General features: G+C 44.7%; 1 protein-coding gene across 7 annotated transcripts in view; it reads left to right on the top strand.

The window, feature by feature from the left end:
• Window positions 1-5,609, top strand: part of KANK2 (KN motif and ankyrin repeat domains 2) — a 48,766-nt gene extending 43,157 nt beyond the window's left edge. For all 7 annotated transcript variants that reach the window (XM_033925044.1, XM_033925050.1, XM_033925043.1 and 4 more), the window contains exons 7-11: window positions 1,251-1,470; window positions 1,918-2,060; window positions 3,326-3,526; window positions 3,624-3,722; window positions 4,765-5,609. In XM_033925044.1, coding sequence (XP_033780935.1) covers window positions 1,251-1,470; window positions 1,918-2,060; window positions 3,326-3,526; window positions 3,624-3,722; window positions 4,765-4,812 — 711 coding nt within the window. In that variant the 3' untranslated portion in view covers window positions 4,813-5,609. The remainder of the gene's footprint in view (window positions 1-1,250; window positions 1,471-1,917; window positions 2,061-3,325; window positions 3,527-3,623; window positions 3,723-4,764) is intronic.
• The last annotated feature ends 15,440 nt before the right edge of the window (window positions 5,610-21,049 follow it).

Raw genomic sequence — 21,049 nt, 5'->3', positions numbered from 1 at the left:
CTCAGGCCTGGATAACTACTGCATAAAAAAAATCAAAATGAAATTGCTTGCCATTAGTTTTCAAGGACCAATTACGTCAAAAAATGACGCTTGAATGGCCGATTGTATCCTCGCGCACACAGACGCTCATAACACTGACAGAAATTTGTGTACGTGATGATTGGAGTTTTTAAAACTAAAGTATATTTTTGCAATCTCTTGTGGCACACAATTTGAGACATTGGGATAAACCAATGATTTGTGCTCAAACTATAACTTCTACATAGTAACATAGTAAATGACAGCAGATAATGACCCAACGGTCCATCCAGTCTGTCCTTTAAGAAAGAATATATCGTCTTCTACCTCGATGCGGCCCGTGATATATTTAAAAGTCTCAATCATGTCCCCCCTCTCTCTACGTTCCTCGAGCGAGTATAGTTGCAGTTTATTCAGTCTTTCCTCATATGGGAGGTTCTTGAGTCCCGAGACCATCCTGGTGGCAATTCGCTGAACCGACTCGATTCTCCGCACATCTTTTTGATAATGTGGTCTCCAGAATTGAACACAATATTCAAGATGAGGTCTCACCATGGATCTGTACAGGGACATTATGACTTCGGGCCTCCGGCTGACGAAACCTCTACGGATGCATCCCACCATTTGTCTAGCCTTGGATGCAGCTTTCTCCACCTGCTTGGCAGTTTTCATGTCTTCACTAATGATTACTCCCAAATCACGTTCTGCCCCAGTCCTAGCTAAGGTCTCACCATTCAGAGTGTAAGTTCTGCACGGGTTTTTGCTGCCTAGGTGCATGACCTTACATTTTTTGGCATTAAAGCCCAGCTGCCAAGTCGAGGACCAATGTTCCAATAAGAGCAGGTCCTGCTCCATACTGTCGGGTAAGGTGCTGTTATCTACTATGTTGCATAGTTTGGCGTCGTCGGCGAATAGTGTTATTTTACCTTGAAGCCCTTGAGTCAGGTCTCTTATGTATATGTTGAAAAGGATCGGTCCCAAGACCGATCCCTGTGGCACTCCACTGGTCACCTCCGATGTATTGGAGGGGGTACCGTTAACCACCACCTTCCTCTTCCATATTGGTGGAGTTCACAATGATGCCCACCCCAGCCTATCCTTCTCTTTCATTGGGGTCCTCCAAAATCTATCCCTTAGAGTTCACTGCTGCTCCTACTCGTTTAAAGGCCACAGGAGATTTTGAAAGCCGGAACGGGTGTGAGAGGACTAACCGTTTTGTGTCTCTTCCACAGAAAGCCGCGTACTCCTCTGTGGTGCAGGGCTGGCTGCAGGTCCTGCGCCACAAAGAGGCTGACCCGGAAGTGGTTCGCCATCACCTGGCCATCTTCGGAGCCATGTCCCCCCAGCTGCTGGAACTCATTGTCAACATGGCGGATGGAAACGGGAACACAGCCCTGCACTATACCGTCTCGCAGTCGAGCTTCCCCATTGTCAGACTGCTTCTCGACACTGGTAAAAGCCACTACTGCTGCTTGGACTGTCTCTCCCTCTGATGCCCCTCTTTCCTTCTCTCTCCCACCCCCCAGCTACTGCTCTGTATCCTGTGGTTTCCTTTACTCAGAAATAGAGAATGACATGGGGATATTTTTCCCTGTCCTCGCATGAACTCAATTTCCCTGCGAGTTTTGTCCCTGTCCCTTCCCCATTCCTGTAAGCTCTGCCTTAACCACTTATGATTTCAAAGTGTCCGAGGCTTGTGCAGATGAGGACGTAGCGTGCAGGAATGGGGCAGGGACAGGAAAAGAGCTCACGGGGATGAGAAAATGAGTTCCTGCGGGGACGGAGAAAAATTTGTCCCCCGTGTCATTCTCTACTCGGAAGCTTTCTCTTTGTCTAATACCATGCACTCCTCTAATAAAATAAAATACTAGTTAACCCCTGCCGTCCATCCTTTTCCAGGCTTCTGTGACGTGGACAGACAGAATAAAGCAGGCTACACCCCAATCATGCTCACGGCGCTGGCTGCGCTCCACTCTGAAAGCGACCTGGAGACTGTCCTGCAACTGCTAAAACTCGGCAATGTCAACGCTAAAGCCAGCCAGGTGAGCCCTCCACCTGTTCCCCCCTCCCCCTACATCCCAGGGACCAGAACAAGTTGGCTAAGAGTAAAAGTGGAGTTGCCAGACAGAGGGAAAACTCTACAGCTCAAAGCATTTTAAAAGTCTATTTAAGTGAAAGGATAGGATAGCTGTGGAGGGCAAACGTTTAGGGGATGTCCCTGACTTTGCCCAGCACTGCAAAGTAGTAGGAGAATACTTGATATTTCCAGCTTGCCTTGCATGTTGACCCTGCCCAGGGCTGGATTTAAAATGTGGGCATCAGGGAGAGGAGAATTGCCACCGTGCACAGAAATTTATACAGGGGTTATGATTCCCACCTGCCGTTGAATATTATGTAGGTGGGAAGTTTTCTTCCTGAGCCCGCTGGCACTGCTACCCACCTTTCTCTAAAGCTGTAGTAGCTTACAGAAAGCTTACTGTAAGGCCTCGGAGCTGGTGACAATCCACTCTGTCGCCTCCTTTAACATTTTCAAGCAGGTAAACAGAATAAAAGTCTAAGTCAGGGGTGTCCAATGTCGGTCCTCGAGGGCCGCAGTCCAGTCGGATTTTAAGGATTTCCCCAATGAATATACATGAGGTCTATTTGCATGCACTGCTTTCATTGTATGCTAATAGATCTCATGCATATTCATTGGGGAAATCCTGAAAACCCGACTGGACTGCGGCCCTCGAGGACCGACATTGGACACCCCTGGTCTAAGTGATTTGGTTCTGAATTCCTTCTCGTAACAGGGATCTCAAAGTCCCTCCTCGAGGGCCGAATCCAGTCGGGTTTTCAGGATTTCCCCAATGAATATGCATTGAAAGCAGTGCATGCGCAATAGATCTCATGCATATTCATTGGGGAAATCCTGAAAACCCGACTGGATTCTGGAGGCCACACTACCGTAAAGATGTACTGAGAGTCGAGTCGGTTCAGCGTATGGCCACCAGGATGGTCTCGGGGCTCAAGGATCTCTCATACGAGGAGAGGCTGAATAAATTGCAGCTGTACTCTCTCGAAGAACGTAGGGAGAGGGGAGACATGATTGAGACATTTGAGTATATCACAAGTCGTATCGAGGAGGAAGATGATATTTTCCTGCTGAACCAGAACGTACGCAGGTAGGCCTAGTCTCAGTTAGGGCGCTGGTCTTTGACCTGGGGGCTGCCGCATGTCTCGTCTTGCTGCCCTTTTGGGAAGGGAAATTGGATTACTCTGGTGCCGAGTTCGTCTTACATTCCTTTCTTCTTTCTGTGCCTTCCAGGCAGGTCAGACGGCTCTGATGCTGGCCGTCAGTCACGGACGCAGCGACGTGGTGAAGGCGCTGCTGAGCTGCGCAGTGGATGTGAACCTGCAGGACGACGACGGCTCCACGGCCCTAATGTGTGCCTGTGAACACGGGCACGTGGCGATTGTAGAGCTACTGCTGGCTGCGCCCACCTGCGACATCGCCCTGATGGATAACGTGAGTAGAGGCCCTGGATTGCCGTGCCGTTATCGCGACCTTGCCGCCGTACGCCGCGTGGTGGCCGCTGCCTCTTGACGCCCGCTTCTCATTTCAGGATGGTAGCACGGCTCTGTCAGTGGCGCTGGAAGCCGGAAAGAGCGACATTGCGGCGCTGCTCTATACTCGGATGAACTTCACGAAATCCCCATCTCCGGTCAGTTCTCTAAAATGTACCAGAGCCTTGAGAGAGTTCCTGCTTTTCAGCACCTGTCTAGAAGTTCCCCCAGGGCCTGATGAATCTCTAGGGCTGGCCTTTCTGTTAAAGTGGCAAAAGGGCCTTCTCTACAGCATCAGTCAAATGTGTTTCCTACTCTAGTGTTGTCCTCGGCCACCTGAAGGTGTGAGCTGAGCTTTCTCGAGCACTCTTAAAAGGTGGCTGTACTGGACTGCATTTAAGAGTCTGCTGGCAGAAGTTTAGATTAATTTGCTAATTGTATTGATTGATTTTTTTTTTACATAACATGTATATTTATGAATCGGTAATCTACCCCCGAAGGAGTTCAATGCAATTTTCATGTTAAGAAGAGACTGGCATTACATTAGGGATCGAGATATGACAGAAAAGCATAGAGGAGAGACTCTTAAGGGTCATAGGTTTTCAGTCTCTTTGCAAAAGTCATCTTTTATGTATAAATAGTTTGAATTTTTTCTATTATTTTGCACATGGCAGAGCTCATGCTCCCTTCCCCCCCCGTACTCTCCCTTCCCCCCCGTACTCTCCCTTCCCTCTCCCTTCCCCTCATCTATCAGCTGTAGCAGCTGCAGAAAGACTATCATGGATTTATATACAGTATATTTATAATGCATGTATTATCATACTCCACGTAGATATGCAATGGGTGGGCTTAGATGCATTTTTAAACAAATAGCCTGACATTGGGCTGCGAAGGACCTAGTTTCAAGAACTTAGGATGGTGGGTGTGTGGAAGGGACGACTGTTTTGGAATTGAAGAAAGCAAAAGACGAACACAAGAGGATTTCTGAGGGAGAGGGAAGAACCGTGGAGCGGGGTGGACGGGATAAACTGGGCTGCTTCTTTTCTCGGTCGTGTTTCCATGCTCTGGGACCAGACCAGCTCTAAGTGTAGCGAGTTCTAGAAGTAGGACATCGTATACCGTGAGATGGCGTCCGCTTACCTAGAATACAGGGGCAGACGGTGCAAGAGACAGAAATCACTTATTTTTTCTTCTTCCTAGGGGGCTTCTAAGCAGCTGAAAGTCGAGGTGTGCCCTCTTAAGCAATGATTGGGGATAAGGGGAAGAGCGACAACCTCCCCTGACCAGAACCTGAAGAACCCTGGTACAAGCAGAAAAGGGGACTCTAAAAATCCCAGCTGTGTCCTGGGAACAACCAGAGAGCTCTACCACGAAGCCCAGACTAGCTCAGCAGATATGGACCATGCAGAACCGCACTGTGGGGCACGAGGGCCGACGATGGACGTGGGAAGAGTTTCTGCCTTCCTTTTATAGCAGACATGCACCTAAAGCACTTCTTTCTTTTTGTTTTTTTTTATAAAGTGGGGAAAACTGGGCCTTAAATATTGCTAGTAGGACAGGGCCTTGCCTCTTTCCCTAACTGCCTCCCCCCCCCTTGAGAATTGCCATATTGTAGGAAGGCAGGGTCAGCCTGAACATGGACTTTGTGCTGCTAAATAAACTCAGTTCTCTATTGAATACTAAGTATTATACCAAATATGTATTTTAAGCACACTAGCAGTGGCTACAAAGCAGGTTGGAATTTTTAAGAAAGCAAGAGCGTGTAGGAATTCTGTGTACATAAACTTTTTTTCTGCCACTGCATTAGCCAGCCCCGTTTCCTCCACGCCCTCGATAGGATTCAGTGCATTTGCCTACGCAGATGACATTCAACTTCTTCATCCCCTCGATCCGGAAAATCCCGCCGAAATTCTTTCCATTAACGAAAAGCTTCATCAAATTCATCACTGGCTTGATATAAATAGGTTGGCACTTAACGTTTAAAAAAAAACCACACAAACCAATGTAATGCTCTTTCCTTGGAACGAGGGAATCAATCTTAAAGATCCCATTACATTAGCTGGTATTTCTCTGCAAACGGTCACTTCAATGAAGATACTGGGGGTCATTTTTGATCAGAAATTATCCTTTCATGAACACATTAGCGGTGTAGTCAAATCTACATTCTTTGGACTAAGACAAATCCGTTCGGTTTCCAAATGGTAGAACCCAAGTCGCTCAATATCTTGATCCATTCGCTGGTCATATCCAGAATTGACTACTGCAATGCTCTGTTCATAGGAATCCCTCAGAAAGAGATTAGACGGTGACAGCTTATTCAAAACGCTTGGAAGGCGAAGAAATTTGACCATGTTACTTATCCCACTTCTTGAAAAATCTCATTGGCTTCCAGTAGGACACCGAATAAATGATAAATCATGTCTCCCCGCTCCTGGCCAAGCTCCACTGGCTTCCGATAATCGCCAGGGTCCACTATAAATGCGCCTGTTTAACTTTCAAAATCCTATATGGTATCCTCCCTCCCTTTATCCCTCTTTCTTGGAATTCCTCAAACCCTAATACCACCAGATCCTCCCACAAATTAAAACTATCCTTCCCCTCGCTAAAAGGCATTTCCCACACAGGAAAGCTAGGGACCTCCCTCCACTTCAAAATCACCGAGCTCTGGAACAACCTTACCTCCCCTCTTCGGAACTTGAGCTCTCTCCAAGTTTTCCGCAAACATCTGAAAACCTGGCTTTTTTCAAAAAATGTAAGTCTCCCTCCAACTTAGGAATCAAGGAAACTCTTATATCTTGGCATCCCAAGTCCTCTAAATTTTCTTCCCACTTCTACCTCTAACCCTCTGTTGTAGTTCCTTCCTATTTCTCCTACTGTAAACCGCGTCGAGCTCTACGAACATGGAGATGATGCGGTATACAAACCTAAGGATTAGATTAGATTAGGGACCTCCCTCCACTTCAAAATCACTGAGTTCTGGAACAACCTTACCTCCCCTCTTCGGAACTTGAGCTCTCTCCAAGTTTTCCGCAAACATCTGAAAACCTGGCTTTTCTCAAAAAATGTAAGTCTCCCTCCAACTTAGGAATCAAGGAAACTCTTATATCTTGGCATCCCAAGTCCTCTAAATTTTCTTCCCACTTCTACCTCTAACCCTCTGTTGTAGTTCCTTCCTATTTCTCCTACTGTAAACCGCGTCGAGCTCTACGAACGTGGAGATGATGCGGTATACAAACCTAAGGATTAGATTAGATTAGGGACCTCCCTCCACTTCAAAATCACTGAGTTCTGGAACAACCTTACCTCCCCTCTTCGGAACTTGAGCTCTCTCCAAGTTTTCCGCAAACATCTGAAAACCTGGCTTTTCTCAAAAAATGTAAGTCTCCCTCCAACTTAGGAATCAAGGAAACTCTTATATCTTGGCATCACAAATCCTCTAAATTTTCTTCACACTTCTACCTCTAACCCTCTGTTGTAGTTCCTTCCTATTTCTCCTACTGTAAACCGTGTCGAGCTCTACGAACGTGGAGATGATGCGGTATACAAACCTAAGGATTAGATTAGATTAGGGACCTCTCTCCACTTCAAAATCACTGAGTTCTGGAACAACCTTACCTCCCCTCTTCGGAACTTGAGCTCTCTCCAAGTTTTCCGCAAACATCTGAAAACCTGGCTTTTCTCAAAAAATGTAAGTCTCCCTCCAACTTAGGAATCAAGGAAACTCTTATATCTTGGCATCCCAAGTCCTCTAAATTTTCTTCCCACTTCTACCTCTAACCCTCTGTTGTAGTTCCTTCCTATTTCTCCTACTGTAAACCGCGTCGAGCTCTACGAACGTGGAGATGATGCGGTATACAAACCTAAGGATTAGATTAGATTAGGGACCTCCCTCCACTTCAAAATCACTGAGTTCTGGAACAACCTTACCTCCCCTCTTCGGAACTTGAGCTCTCTCCAAGTTTTCCGCAAACATCTGAAAACCTGGCTTTTCTCAAAAAATGTAAGTCTCCCTCCAACTTAGGAATCAAGGAAACTCTTATATCTTGGCATCCCAAATCCTCTAAATTTTCTTCACACTTCTACCTCTAACCCTCTGTTGTAGTTCCTTCCTATTTCTCCTACTGTAAACCGCGTCGAGCTCTACGAACGCGGAGATGATGCGGTATACAAAGCTAAGGATTAGATTAGATTAAAATCTGCCTATTAACTTTTAAATCGAAACTTCACAAAACCCCGGCCCTTATCGAGCGTGTCTTAATACCCTATACTCCCACCCGATCACTCGGATCTAATAACCAACACTTGTTGGTCGTTCCTACTCTGAAATCTATTAATACCCGAAGGCAATATATTTTTTTTGGTCGTTGCTCCACAACTATGGAATTCATTACCGATACACATAAGGGACGATCGTCTTATCAACAGTTTCAAAAGCAAGTTAAAATGTTTTCTTTTTTAAAGATGCGTTCAACTGCTAATTTCCCCCTCTTTTCTTAGTCATTAGTATCTTGTTAATATCAGTTTGACTGTTAGTGTTGTCATTCCCTTCCCTGTCGTTCTTTCCCTTTTTCGTCTTTCTTTCCTATTACTTCTTCCCCCATTTTCCCTTCTGGGTCTGTTCATGTTTATTGATTAGTGTATATCAATCAGTTTGTCCCCCCCTGAATTGCAAAATGTTTTGATATGTTTTTTTTTAGAATTGTACATCCATCAAACTTTTAATAAAACCTGAAAACTTGAACCTTTCCGTAAGGTGCACTAACCGATTTAGCCTGCGTTAAAATGCGTTATATTCCTACGGGCATCTTAGCCTTTAGCGCGAGCTAAATCGGTTACCGCATCTTTAATAAAAGAACCCCATTTTTTTTTTTTGGTACTGTTTATACTCCAGTTCCCTCTTTAGAGTCGGGGCAGAATCTGGGTGATTTTTGCAAGTGGGCCGAGCAGAAAGGAGGGCTGTGGTCTCTCACTTGTGTTCCTTTTGCCACTACTGGGGCAGACTAAGGTGCCCCTTTCTCTCACCGATGGCAAAGTGGCTTTGCCAAATGCTTGCAGGCAGCTGCTTTATGCTCTGCACATAGAAACGTGGATGAACCCGTTTGTGCGCGTTTGCGTTTCCGTAACCAGATCAATGCAGCCAGAAGCCACGTCCTTCCATTTTAGGACACCAGGACCACGCGATTTAAGCCATCAGATGCTCTGGAACTTGGGTGCTTTTTTTGCAGTGTTTTGGCCAGTCCCCGTTGCTCAGTGCAGGAGGCAGGGCACGAGGCCAGAATAACTAGGCAATTTAAAAACAGGGTCACAAAGGAATCCTTTTATAGTCTGTGCAAGTTTTGCCTGTTAAAACTATTTAAAGAAATATTTTTGCTATGCAGAAAGCTTTGAACATTTCCAGCCACCGAGCTCGGCAGAAGAATCCGCTTACTCCTGCTGCTGTAGGGGTGTTTGTCAGCTGGTATCCTGTTGTCTTTATCCAATAACCACACTTCTCCTTGGCTGTAATCAGAGCTGCATTTAGTGTTTTCACGTTCTAGTCAAAGAGCAGAACTATGGGTCCCTTTTAAAGAGCTGCAGTAAATGCGATGTAACCCATTCGGTTCCTGTGGACCGCATCGCATTTGCTGCGCCGGGACTTGCCACCGTGGCTTAGTAAAAGTGTCCCTGTATAAGCTGCGTTATATTGTTTTATTTTTATAACCCAAATAAAACTGCCAAATGATTTGGTGTTATCTTTTGTATCAGGCTGCTTTATCAGAGACAATTGCCAGAGCAGGGATTTCTAAAAGTCCAACGATAAATACAGGAAGTGATGTCAACTCATTATGTTCCATGGTAGAACTGCTCCTATGAGGCTGGCAAGGTAGCAAGTTGCCAACTGCCCTGTTTATATAATGCCAGTGTTTAATCATGAAGAAGTGGACCCTGCACACAAGGCCCGGATACAATTCTGCACTGCTTAAAACCATTGTCGAGCATTATATGTGTGCTATTAATGATAAGCCCTGGGAAGTTATTTACTAGAAAGGAGGCGAAATGGGCCTGGCTCATGCACACAAGAGCTGGATATAAGCAAAGCTCCCGCGCGCCATGCCCAGTCAAATTGGGGGAGCAGGGAACCAGTAGTGTACGTGCTGGTTCAACGTAACGCCTACCAGAGCAGGGAATGCCTCGGGTTTTTATCACTTCTGTTTTCCGAGGGGGGGAGGGAGGGAGGAGAGCGAAGCACTGCAGAACTCGGCTCTCCCCATCTCGGATGGGGATTTCAGGGCTCAGTGCAGGCCGAATTCCTCCAGTTCTTCCATAGCTCCGGAAACCAAAGTCTGGAGACGAGTCGGAGCCCCTCGATACTGCAAGGCCTTAGAAACCCTATCCTACTGCAGGCTCCGAGCTGGTCTTAGGTTTCCGGCGGGAAGGGCTGAGTTAAATTTGTTGGCTGTCTATGAGCAGCGGGCGGGAATCGCCATCTAGATGGTACTTTGCATGGATCTCCAGCACCCGTGTTAATCCCTGTGCTGATGCCCTCTGAACACCTAATGCCGGCACTAGTTCAGTTCTAGTTGCCATTAGGGTTCTTCTGGACACCGACCTGTGAGACTTTCCCCTTTTTTCATACATTTTAATGAATGTATATTGATTTAAAAAAAATCAGTCTTGTTTCATTTATTGCACCTTGGATTAGTGGATATTTTGTAATTACATAGTAACATAGTAAATGACGGCAGATAAAGACCAGAACGGTCCATCCAGTCTGCCCATAAGTTATACTCATTAAAAAATACATGGATTAACTTGTCTCTTCTTTGATATTTCTGGGCCGTAGACAGTAAAGTCTGGTATTGTCCTAGGTTCCAAATGCTGAAGTTGCCTATCCAACCATCCCGTTGTTTGCAGGACCAGTAGCGTACTAAGGGGGGAGGTGGGGGTGGGGGGGGTGGGGGCGGTCCGCCCCGGGTGCCAGCCCTTAGGGGGGTGCTCCCGGCCTTGCCGTTCAGTCCCCCCACCCCTGAAGGACCGCTCGCCCCCCTGCACCACCTGAATCAGCCCGCAGTGGGATCGCGATGTCGGCGATCCCTTCGCTGCTTCGGCGCTGCTTCCTGCGCCACGGTCCCGCCCCTCCCCTCCTCTGACATCAGAGGAGGGGCGGGACTGCGGCGTAGGAAGCAGATCCGAAGCAGCAAAGGGATCCTAAAGTCTAAGACAGTAGCTAGGGTCACCTTATGGCTCCAGAAAAAGGAGGACGGATTGAGACATCCGCATTCTGCTTCCACCGAAAGCAATGAAAGTAAAAACCCGGATGTCTCAATCCATCCTCCTTTTTTCTGAAAAACAAGGCAAACAACCCCCACGCTAAAAGCGCAGCCAACAGGAAGTGGGGAAGGAAGCGTTCGCGTCAACCTGGCATAAAGTAGAGTTTATCAAACACAAATCGACTACTGAAACGTATCATTGTAAGGCTTGAAAGAGTCCATCATATGATTCTAACTTGCAGAACCTCGTAGGCCCGACTTGGTCCGTGTTTCGGCTTTGCGATGAAAGCCCGCCTCAGGGGCGCGGATGGAATTCAGCTAAAGGCGCTCACTCACTTCAAATTCAAATAATATATAACGCGCTTGAAGGTTTGGGTTTAGAAAGAGAGGTTTAGAGGGAATTACCGTAGTATATCGATGAGGGAGAGGTCATTGCATTTTGGAGAAGAGCCAAGTTTTCAGATGTTTTCGGAAGAGTTGGAGGGAGGACAGGCACCGAAGCGGGGTGGTAAAACTGTTCCAGAGTTCGGTGATCCTGAAGAAGAGGGAAGTCCCTAGTTTTCCTGCATGGGATATGCCTTTTAAAGAGGGGAAGGATAGTTTGAATTTTTGAGTGGATCTGGTGGTGTTGGGATTAGAGGAGTTCCAAGATAGTGGAAAAAGGGGAGGCAGGATACCGTGCAGAGACTTGAAGGTTAGGCAGGATTACTGGGAGCCAGTGAAGCTTAGACAGAAGCGGGGAGACGTGGTCAAATTTGCTTTTTGCGAAGATTAGTTCTGGATCAGCTGGAGTCTGTGAAGGCTTTTCTTTGTCAGGCTTAAGTAGATGGAGTTACAGTAATCCAGTCTGGAAAGAATGATGGATTGTACGAGGACAGCAAAGTGATGTTGATGGAAGCAGGATCTCACTTTCCTTAACAAGTGAAGATTGAAAAAGCATTTTTTTACTAAGGAATTAAGGTGGTCATTGAAGGACAGTGTGGAATCAATGATGATGCCCAGAACTTTGCATGAGTGTTCAAGACGCAATGTGGTGCCAGAGGACAGAGGGATGAGGGTGGGTAGCTGATCTAATTTTGGGCCGAGCCAAAGTAGTTTTGTTTTGGTCTCGTTTAAACTAAGTCACTAGCTCTGCCCTTTCCTGATTAAGGCTTCTGTGTTTAAAAAGAGTAAAAAGAGAGCCTCTAGTTCAGGGGTGTCAAAATCCCTTCTCGAGAGCCGCAATCTAGTTGGGTTTTCAGGATTTCCCAAATGAATATGCCTAAGATCTATCTGCAAGCTTTCCAGAGCCGCGCTAGCGTTTTTTGGTAGCGGTAACAGCTCGGATGCTCACAGGAATTCTATGCGTGTCGGAGCTGATACCGCAACCGCTAAAAACACTAGTGTGTCTTTGTAAAGGAGACGGGATAATGCTGAGACGAGTGAACCTCAAGTGTAGTTATGTGAATTTCAAACTCTTAGGGCAATAGATAGGCTTCTGTAATTGAAAACAATCCTATGTAATGAAAGGTTATAACTTAAACTATTGTTTATCTTGAGAGACCCAAATATAGAAGCAGGAAGAAAGGCTGTTTTAAGAACCAATGTGTTGACGGTTTCCTGAGCACATTGAATCGGTTAATTAGACTGGATAAAAAGTCAGTCTGCAGAGTGGGAGTCGGGGCATCTTGTCTTAAAGGTTTACCATCAAAATTAATAGGCAACATCAAAAGAAATGTTGGCCGATCTGTGAAAGTTTCAGGTTTAATCAAAATTTGATTCAAACGCTTATCCGTATTTCGTATTTCTAAGCGATGTACAAAAGTAATGTACATTTTGAGTCTCACATAAGCCAAAACAAATCAATTAACTAACCAAAAACATTAGGATAAAGGGAGGAACTACAAATCTTAATAGGACAGGACATATAACGTAAGAACAAAAGGGCGGGGAAAAAAAAATGCGAACAATGTTTAAAATCATAAAAGACCCAGTAGGTTAGACTATGAAAGAGAGAAAGGCTGTCAAAATATGTCATTTTTTTTTAGTCTCCAAAAGCGTCTCTGAAGAGAAAACTCTTCAGAGAACTTTTAAATCTGTCTACTGAGGTTTCCTCTCATAGGTAGAGGTAATAAATTCCAAATTTGGGGGGCTGTAACTGAAAAAAAAATATCAGTACATCGTGTATTAATAACCTTCAGCGAGGGGATAGATAACAGGTGTTGTTCATTCGATCTCAGAGCCTTCAATGGGCTTTAAGAAATGAATACGTTAGATTCCGTACAAATGTAAGGCAGTTCTTCTTCACCCAGAGTGTGGTGGAAAGCTGGAACGCTCTTCCGGAGGCTGTTAGAGGGGAAAACACCCTCCAGGGATTCAAGACAAAGTTAGACAAGTTCCTGCTGAACCGGAACGTACGCAGGTGAGGCTAGTCTCAGGGTGATGGGCATGATGGACCACGGGTCTGACCCAGCAGCGGCAATTCTTATGTTCTTATGAAACATTCAAGATAATGAAGGGAATAGACTTGGTAGATAAAGAAGGTTGTTCACCCTCTCCAAGGTAGGGAGAACGAGAGGGCACTCTCTAAAGTTGAAAGGGGATAGATTCTGTACAAACGTAAGGAAGTTCTTCTTCACCCAGAGAGTGGTGGAAAGCTGGAACGCTCTTCCGGAGGATTTTAGAGGGGAAAACACCCTCCAGACAAAGTTGGACAGGTTCCTGCTAAACTGGAACGTACGCAGGTGAGGTTAGTCTCAGGGCACTGGTCTTAGACCTAGGAGCCACCGCAGGAGCGGACTGACCCAGCAGCAGCAATTCTTATGTTCTTAAGTTATCAAGAAAGGCCGGCAGATCTGAAGCTCTAATTTTGAAGATTATTAGGGCTATTTTATACATGATTCTGTATGTGATTGGGAACCAGTGTGGATTTTTCAAGAGTGGTGCAACATGATCAAAGAGTGGCTAATGCTGATTGGTCTGGACAGGATTACAAGACCATTTCTAAACTTCTGGGGCTCAATTCATCCATCAGAAATATGGCGTAGAAACAGAAAAATTAAATATCACAGTGCCTCTACACCGAAGCAGTCATCCTGCTAAGGTCAGGCTGTAAAATCACCCATGAAGTCACAACCCCACCCTGAGTCACTTCTAAGTAGAGATCTATAGGTTTGCATGTCTGATGTGAGGGTTCATTCATCAGCTATCTGGGGGGAATTGAATGGGAATGGTCAAGTACATAGGAGGATTTGGATTGAAGGATTTTAGAATTACAGCGAAAATGCCAAATTGTAATTTTTGGGAAAAAGTAACACTAGCTAGAAGGAAAGGTTTGCCTTTTTGCGGATGAAACCAAGATTTGTAACAGAGTGGACACCCCGGAGGCAGTGGAAAACATGAAAAAGGATCTGCAAAAGTTAGAGGAATGGTCTAATATCTAGCAACTAAAATTCAAGGCGAAGAAGTGCAGAATGATGCATTTGGAGGGTAGAAACCCAAAGGAATCATATGTGCTGGGAGGTGAGTCTGATAAGCACCAACGGAGAGAGGGACCTTGGGGTGATTATGTCTGAGGATCTAAAGGCGTCTAAACAGTGTGATAAGGCGGTGGCTGTAGCCAGAAGGATGCTAGGCTGTATAGAAAGAGGAGTAACCAGCAGAAGGGCGGAGGTGCTGATGCCCCTCTATAGGTCATTGGTGAGGTCGCTCTTGGAGTATTGTGTTCAGTTTTGGAGGCCGTATCTGACAAAGGATATAAAAAGACTTGAAGCGGTCCAGAAGAAGGCAACAAAAAGAAGTATGAGAAGAGACTGGAAGACCTAAATATGTATGCTCTGGAGGAGAGGAGGGACAGGGGAGATATGATACAGATGTTTAAATACTTGGAAGGTATTAATATAGAACCAAATCTTTTTCAGAAAAGGGAAAATGAGAAAACTAGAGAGCATAATTTGAGGTTATGGGGAGGAAGACTCAGGAGCAATGTTAGGAATTTCTTTTTCACGGAGAGGGTGGTAGATGTCTGGAATGCTCTCCCGAGGGAAGTGCTGGAGAGGAAAATGGTGATGGAATTTTAAAAAGTGTGGGATAAAAAGAGAGGATCTCTAATTAGAAAATGAAGGATGTAAATTAAAGAACTAAGGCCAGTATTGGACGGACCAGCATGGTCTGATTCGGTGTAGGATGGGCTGGGGAGGGCATCGATGGGAACTCCACTAACTTGGAACATGAGGATGTTACTGGCCAGACTTTAAGGTAGATGTCATGCAAACAACGGGATGGATGGATAGACAACTTCAGCATTTGGAACCCAGGACAATACCAGGTGGACTTTAGTCTATGGCCCAGAAATATCAAAGAAGAGACAAGTTAATTTAATCATGTATTTTTAATGGATATATGGGCAGACTGGATGGACCGTTCAGGTCTTTATTTGCCCTAATTTACTATGTTACTATGTAATTAAAATCAAAATCCACATATTCTTGCACCCAGTTTGCTTACCTGCTAAACAGGGCATTCATTTAACTGCCGTTCCATTACAAAGATTTAGCGATTCCACTCTGAATACTGGAATAAAGAGAAGTGAAACGCCCAGAGACCTTCCTATGCAGTCCTATGTAGTTAGCTGTATAACGTCCCTGTATCCTTTCTAATATTATGTAAGCTATGGGATTCATGAATCAGTATGGCATGAAACCCAGATCCACCTGGATGAGATGTTTTCAAACAGTGGTCTGGAGCCCCCTAGAGGTCCACAAGAGATTGGCAGAGGATCTGTCAAACACACTGTATTTACCGGCCAATAGGACGCAGTGGCATATAAGATACACTCCCCCCCTTTTTTATGCACATTTTTAAGAAATAATTTTCTACATTTTTTTTCATGAATTTCCATAATTATTTACTGTACTAATTTTATAGTTGGTTGTGTCTACAAAAAAGGTACCTTTTAGATCCGAGAGAGAGCAGAAACAGCATGACGGTATATTAATATAAGCCAGAAGTTTTAGACTGGCTGAAATTTCAACTCATAATTTTGATAACCGACACATTTTTAAAGCGTATTTTGAGGGGAAAAATGCATCCTATATGCTGGCAAATACAGTAATTAAAAAAAAATAAATAAATAAATCCCCCCCCCCATGAAACAAATCATCGGTACCAGCTCTGTGGGCAAACCCCCAATATGGGATCTCGACTCTTCTGCCACGAGGCAACTGGAATATGGAAATTGATCATCAACATGCAAGCATACTTGACAGCTATATATATCTTCTAGGGAAAGACAATGGCATAGCCAACAAACTCGCCAGGAAATTAGCAATTGTGTTCTTTAAATTACTACACTTCTCCCTCCATATTCGCGGTTTCAGCATTTGCGGCTTTGATTATTCACGGTTTTTAGCATGCTGACTCCTCCTTCAAAATTACTTCAGCTTGCATAGAGAAATCACTGATTCCAAGTGTTTACAGAGAAAATTGCCAAGTTTTGTCTCTCCCTCAGAAACAAGCCATGTTATTTGCGGTTTCACCATATTCACGATGGTTTTTAATAGAAAACAGCAAATAACATATGAAAAAAGTTATTCGTGGTTTTTCTATATTTGCGGTTCTGTTAATCCCCTATCACAGTGAATATGGAGGGAGAAGTGTATTTCATTGTTGGGGAACACCTCTCATAGATCAAAACAAATGCAACAAATTCTGTTCCAAGTATGAGGCTCTCAACAGAATAGCGGAGGATGCATTCCAAATTCCATGGGACTCCAATCTTCTACACCTTAGCAAGAACTGCAGCAGAACGAGACTTGGGAGTGATCATTAGTGAAGACATGAAGACTGCCAATCAAGTGGAGAAAGCTTCATCCAAGGCTAGACAAATGATGGGTTGTATCCGAAGAAGTTTCGTCAGCCGGAAGTCCGAAGTTATAATGCCGTTATACAGATCCATGGTGAGACCTCATCTGGAATATTGTGTACAATTCTGGAGACCACATTATCAAAAGGATGTGCTGAGAATTGAGTCGGTTCAGCGAATGGCCTCCAGGATGGTCTCAGGACTCAAGGATCTCCCGTATGAGGAACGGCTGGGTAAGTTGCAGCTCTACTCGAGGAACATAGGGAGAGGGGAGACATGAGTGAGACGTTCAAATATGTCACGGGCCGTATTGAGGTGGAAGAGGATATCTTTTTTCTTAAAGGACCTATGGCAACAAGAGGACATCCGTTGAAACTCAGGGGTGGGAGATTTCATAGTGACACCAGGAAGTATTTCTTCACTGAAAGGGTGGTTGATCATTGGAATGGTCTTCCACTGCAGGTAATTGAGGCCAGCAGCGTGCTGGATTTTAAGAGAAAATGGGATAAGCATGTGGGATCACTTCAAGGAAGAAATTAGGGGGTGGGTCATTGGAGTGGGCAGACTTGTTGGGCCGTGGCCCTTTTCTGCCGTCATCTTCTATGTTTCCCTCCAATTCCTCTAATCAGCAAAACTTTGCAAGAAGTCCAAAGAGACAATGCTCACCTCAGTCTACTTGGCCCATTTCGGCACAGACAGGCATGGTTTTCAGTCCTCAACAGGGCTCAATTTCTACCATACATTCTTCCAAAAATCCCCGATCTAATTACACAAGACAACGGTCAATTTGAACACATTTAGCACAGTATAGGAGACAATAGATTCTTAACATGCCATCCAGTAGTGAAGAGATATTTCAAGGGACTAATGTGAATCATTCCACTGATTACACCACCAGGACCAGATGCAGTGATATGATATGGCTTGTTTTTGTTGGTGAAGGGTGAAAGCTGGAGTTGTGGTTTGTATATTTGTATATATCTCCAATAGCACACAAACTAATTTTGTTTCTGAATAAAGATTCACCGGGAAGGTCTCATCCTTTTTACATTGTCTCTGTTTCCTCTCCCTTCTCTCCTGTGAATCACAGGAAGGAGGAGATAAAATCCATCTCTCCAGCACCTGAAATCTCCTATCTGCTCAGGGCTGGGTCTGAATCCCCAGGACCTTCAGTGTTGCAGCGATCTCGTTGATGGATCATACCTGGTGGATTCCTTTCCCTATCCCATGAAAATCTAGGAAAGTACAGAGCCACCAGCAGCCCTTTCAGACAGGAGACAGGGGCTGTGTACTGGGGGGAAAGATGAAAAGATCAGGAGAAGGACTGCACCTTAATCATATCACCTAACAGGATTAAACTAGAGTTATAGTCTACTGAACTCTAAGTACATGAAACTTTTTATTATTTGTTAGAAAATGTCATTCATTACAGGATAGCAACTTAATAGGGTCTTTAAACTAGAGCAGGGGTGTCCAATGTCGGTCCTCGAGGGCCGCAATCCAGTCGGGTTTTCAGGATTTCCCCAATGAATATGCATTGAAAGCAGTGCATGCAAATAGATCTCATGCATATTCATTGGGGAAATCCTGAAGACCAGACTGGATTGCGGCCCTCGAGGACCGACATTGGACACCCCTGAACTAGAGTAAGAGGTAAGATTTGAACCCCTGATTACTTGCATGTCAAGTAGAAGCATTCATTTTCTGAGCCACCAACAGCCCCTAAGAGTTCGCCTTTCTCTACATGTTATCTAGTCTGCAGACATCTAAGCAACGAAGAGGACAAGGAGAAGTTCCCAAAAAGTCCTTGTGTGAAAGCCTTGATAGCCCAGTGGTTGGGTGCAGTGTTAGTAACAGAAAAGGTGTGGGTTTAGCTCCTGCTGTCTCCACTTGAAGAGAAGCAGGTAGTTTTAGTGAAATTTGGGCCATTTTTCATAGGAAAAAGCAGCATAACCCTGGCTGGTGGTGGCTCATCCGCAGTTATTGAGTTTTTACCAAATATATTCAGTACGCAGGTCTATCTAACCCCATCCATACCACTTACCTGCTCTAGCCAAGCTAGATTAGAACCCACATCCTCTTAGATTTGATCAAAGCACCTTAACCGCCGAGCCACCAGTCAGCCAGATATGAAGAACTTTTTTGTCCCTTTTGTCCCTCTTATACTCGCTCTACAGCAAAAAGGAATTGTTTCAAGTGTCTGTTTTAATGGAGGCAACAGCCACATGTAAAACATGAAGTGCAGAGAGTTGGTTCCCCCACCCCAGTCTTAAAAGCCCCAACCTCAGCTCCCTAAACCTGGTATGGTAAATGTCTAAATGGTAGTTTTTAGGTAACTGACAAGGTAGATCCTGAGAAAATCAGGGAACCTGCACCAAAACCAGAGGCACAGACTGAGCCAGGAAATCACCAAAGGACATAGCAGAGGATGTGAAGGAGACAGTCCTAAACCTCCTCAGGTTAGAGAGTACAGGGGAGACTGCCTTGCTAGAGGGATTAAGGGAAAGTCTCCTAACCCCCTGAGCTTATATTCCACCCCCTGGGACTGGACAAATTCTGGAAGAGGAGGCTATAATGGAAAAGTCTCTTTATTGTTCCCCCTCATGATCTCTACTCCATTCCTGAACTTGCTCCAAGTCTTCAGAGCTCTGCTGTCCAGTCAAACTTATTAGCTGGAGTCCCAGATCCTGAACAGATGGGAGATTTCAGCTACAGGAAGGTGGAGGAGCTGGAATTTTAGTCTCAGGACAAAGTAGAGACAATGCATGTCCCACTTCCTCCCTTTAAAGCTGTCAAGTTACCAGGAAGACTTGTTGAATTTATGTCTCAAGGCAGTCTGGGATTTGTAGTTCCTGACCTTATCCAGTGCTGCAGGTCCCATAATGCACCAGGATAGGTTCAGATCAGGGAATGAGAGGTAGCAGAGAAGGAAAATGAAGGCACTGGGGAGGTAATTGTGGCCTGGTGGATATGACCTACTTCATTATTTAAAGATCAGGGGTTCAAATCCCCTCCTTAATCAGTTGACTGCATCTTAAATCCAAATCAGGGCATGAGAGAATGAGAGGGAGAAACATAAACAGGAGGTGATGCTGCTTTATAACAATAGGTTGTGGGTTCAAATCCTTCTATTGACCATAAAAATAAAGGCAGCCATTGTCGGATCAGTGGGATGTTCCTCTGTCTTGACTTAAGAGCATCCTGGGTTTAAATTCCCTGCTTGGTAAATTCTTTGCATTTTAAAATCAAATCAACAGTGAGGGATATAAGGGGAAGAAAAGAGGAGCCTTGGCCCTGCTGGGTCAGTGGTGGCCTCTGAGATGGTCTTGCTTGTATAATAAGAGGCTGTAGGTTCAAATTCTCTCATAGCTCAGGGCTTTCCAGTTATTGTAAAGCCAAATCAGGGAACAAGAGGTATAAGAGGGAGAAAAATGAGCCCCATATTAACAGAGAGTAGCTTGTGGCCTAGTGGAGGTGCCCTTGCTTTGGGTCCCAAATGTCGTCAGTTCAACTCCCAGGCTGGAGCTACTGATTGAATTTTAAAACCAAATTATGGAATTGAGAGGTATAAGAGGGAAAAAAAGAAAACACTTGAGTGTGAAATTATTTGTGGCCTGCTGGACCTGTATCTGCCTTATTACCCAATTGTCATGGGTTAAAATCCCCTACTTGATCAATCAACTTAATTTTAAAGCCAAATCAGAGAATAAGAGGTATAAGAGAGACAAAAATGAATAGCAGAAATATGGAGTAATGTGTGGCCTGGTGGTTGTACTCCTGCCTGGGGTCATAAACCTCATGAGTTCAAGTCCCCTGCTTGATCAGCTGATTGAGTTTTAAATCCAAATCAAGGTATGAGAGGTATAAGAAGGAGAAAATGAGCAGCTTCTGGTCATGGGATCAAATCCCTTGCTTGATGAGTTGTTTTCAGTTTTAAACCAAAATCCAGGAAGGAGAAGTATAAGGGGGAGAAAAAGTGAACCTATTTTCATTAGTTCATTGGTGGACTAGAGGAAAAGTTTGTTACCTTGCACCAAAGAGTCCTGGGTTCAACTCCCATGACTGGCTTTTTGAATTTTAAATCCAAATCAAGGCATGAAAGTTATAAAGGGGTGAAAAAGTGAGCCAACCTTCATTAGTTCAGTGATGGACTAGAGGAAAAGTTTGTTACCTTGCACCAAAGAGTCCTGGGTTCAACTCCCATAACCAGCATTTTGAATTTTAAATCCAAATCAAGGAAGGAGAAGTATAAGAGGGAGAAAAAGTGAGCCAACCTTCATTAGTTCAGTGGTGGACTAGAGGAAAAGTTTGTTACCTTGCACCAAAGAGTCCTGGGTTCAACTCCCATGACCGGCTTTTTGAATTTTAAATCCAAATCAAGGAAGGAGAAGTA

This window comes from Geotrypetes seraphini, chromosome 16 (assembly GCF_902459505.1).
Source record: "Geotrypetes seraphini chromosome 16, aGeoSer1.1, whole genome shotgun sequence".
In the NCBI taxonomy this organism is placed as follows: domain Eukaryota; kingdom Metazoa; phylum Chordata; class Amphibia; order Gymnophiona; family Dermophiidae; genus Geotrypetes; species Geotrypetes seraphini.
The sequence above is the reverse complement of the archived record's forward strand: the minus strand, read 5'-3'. Positions and strand labels throughout refer to the sequence as shown.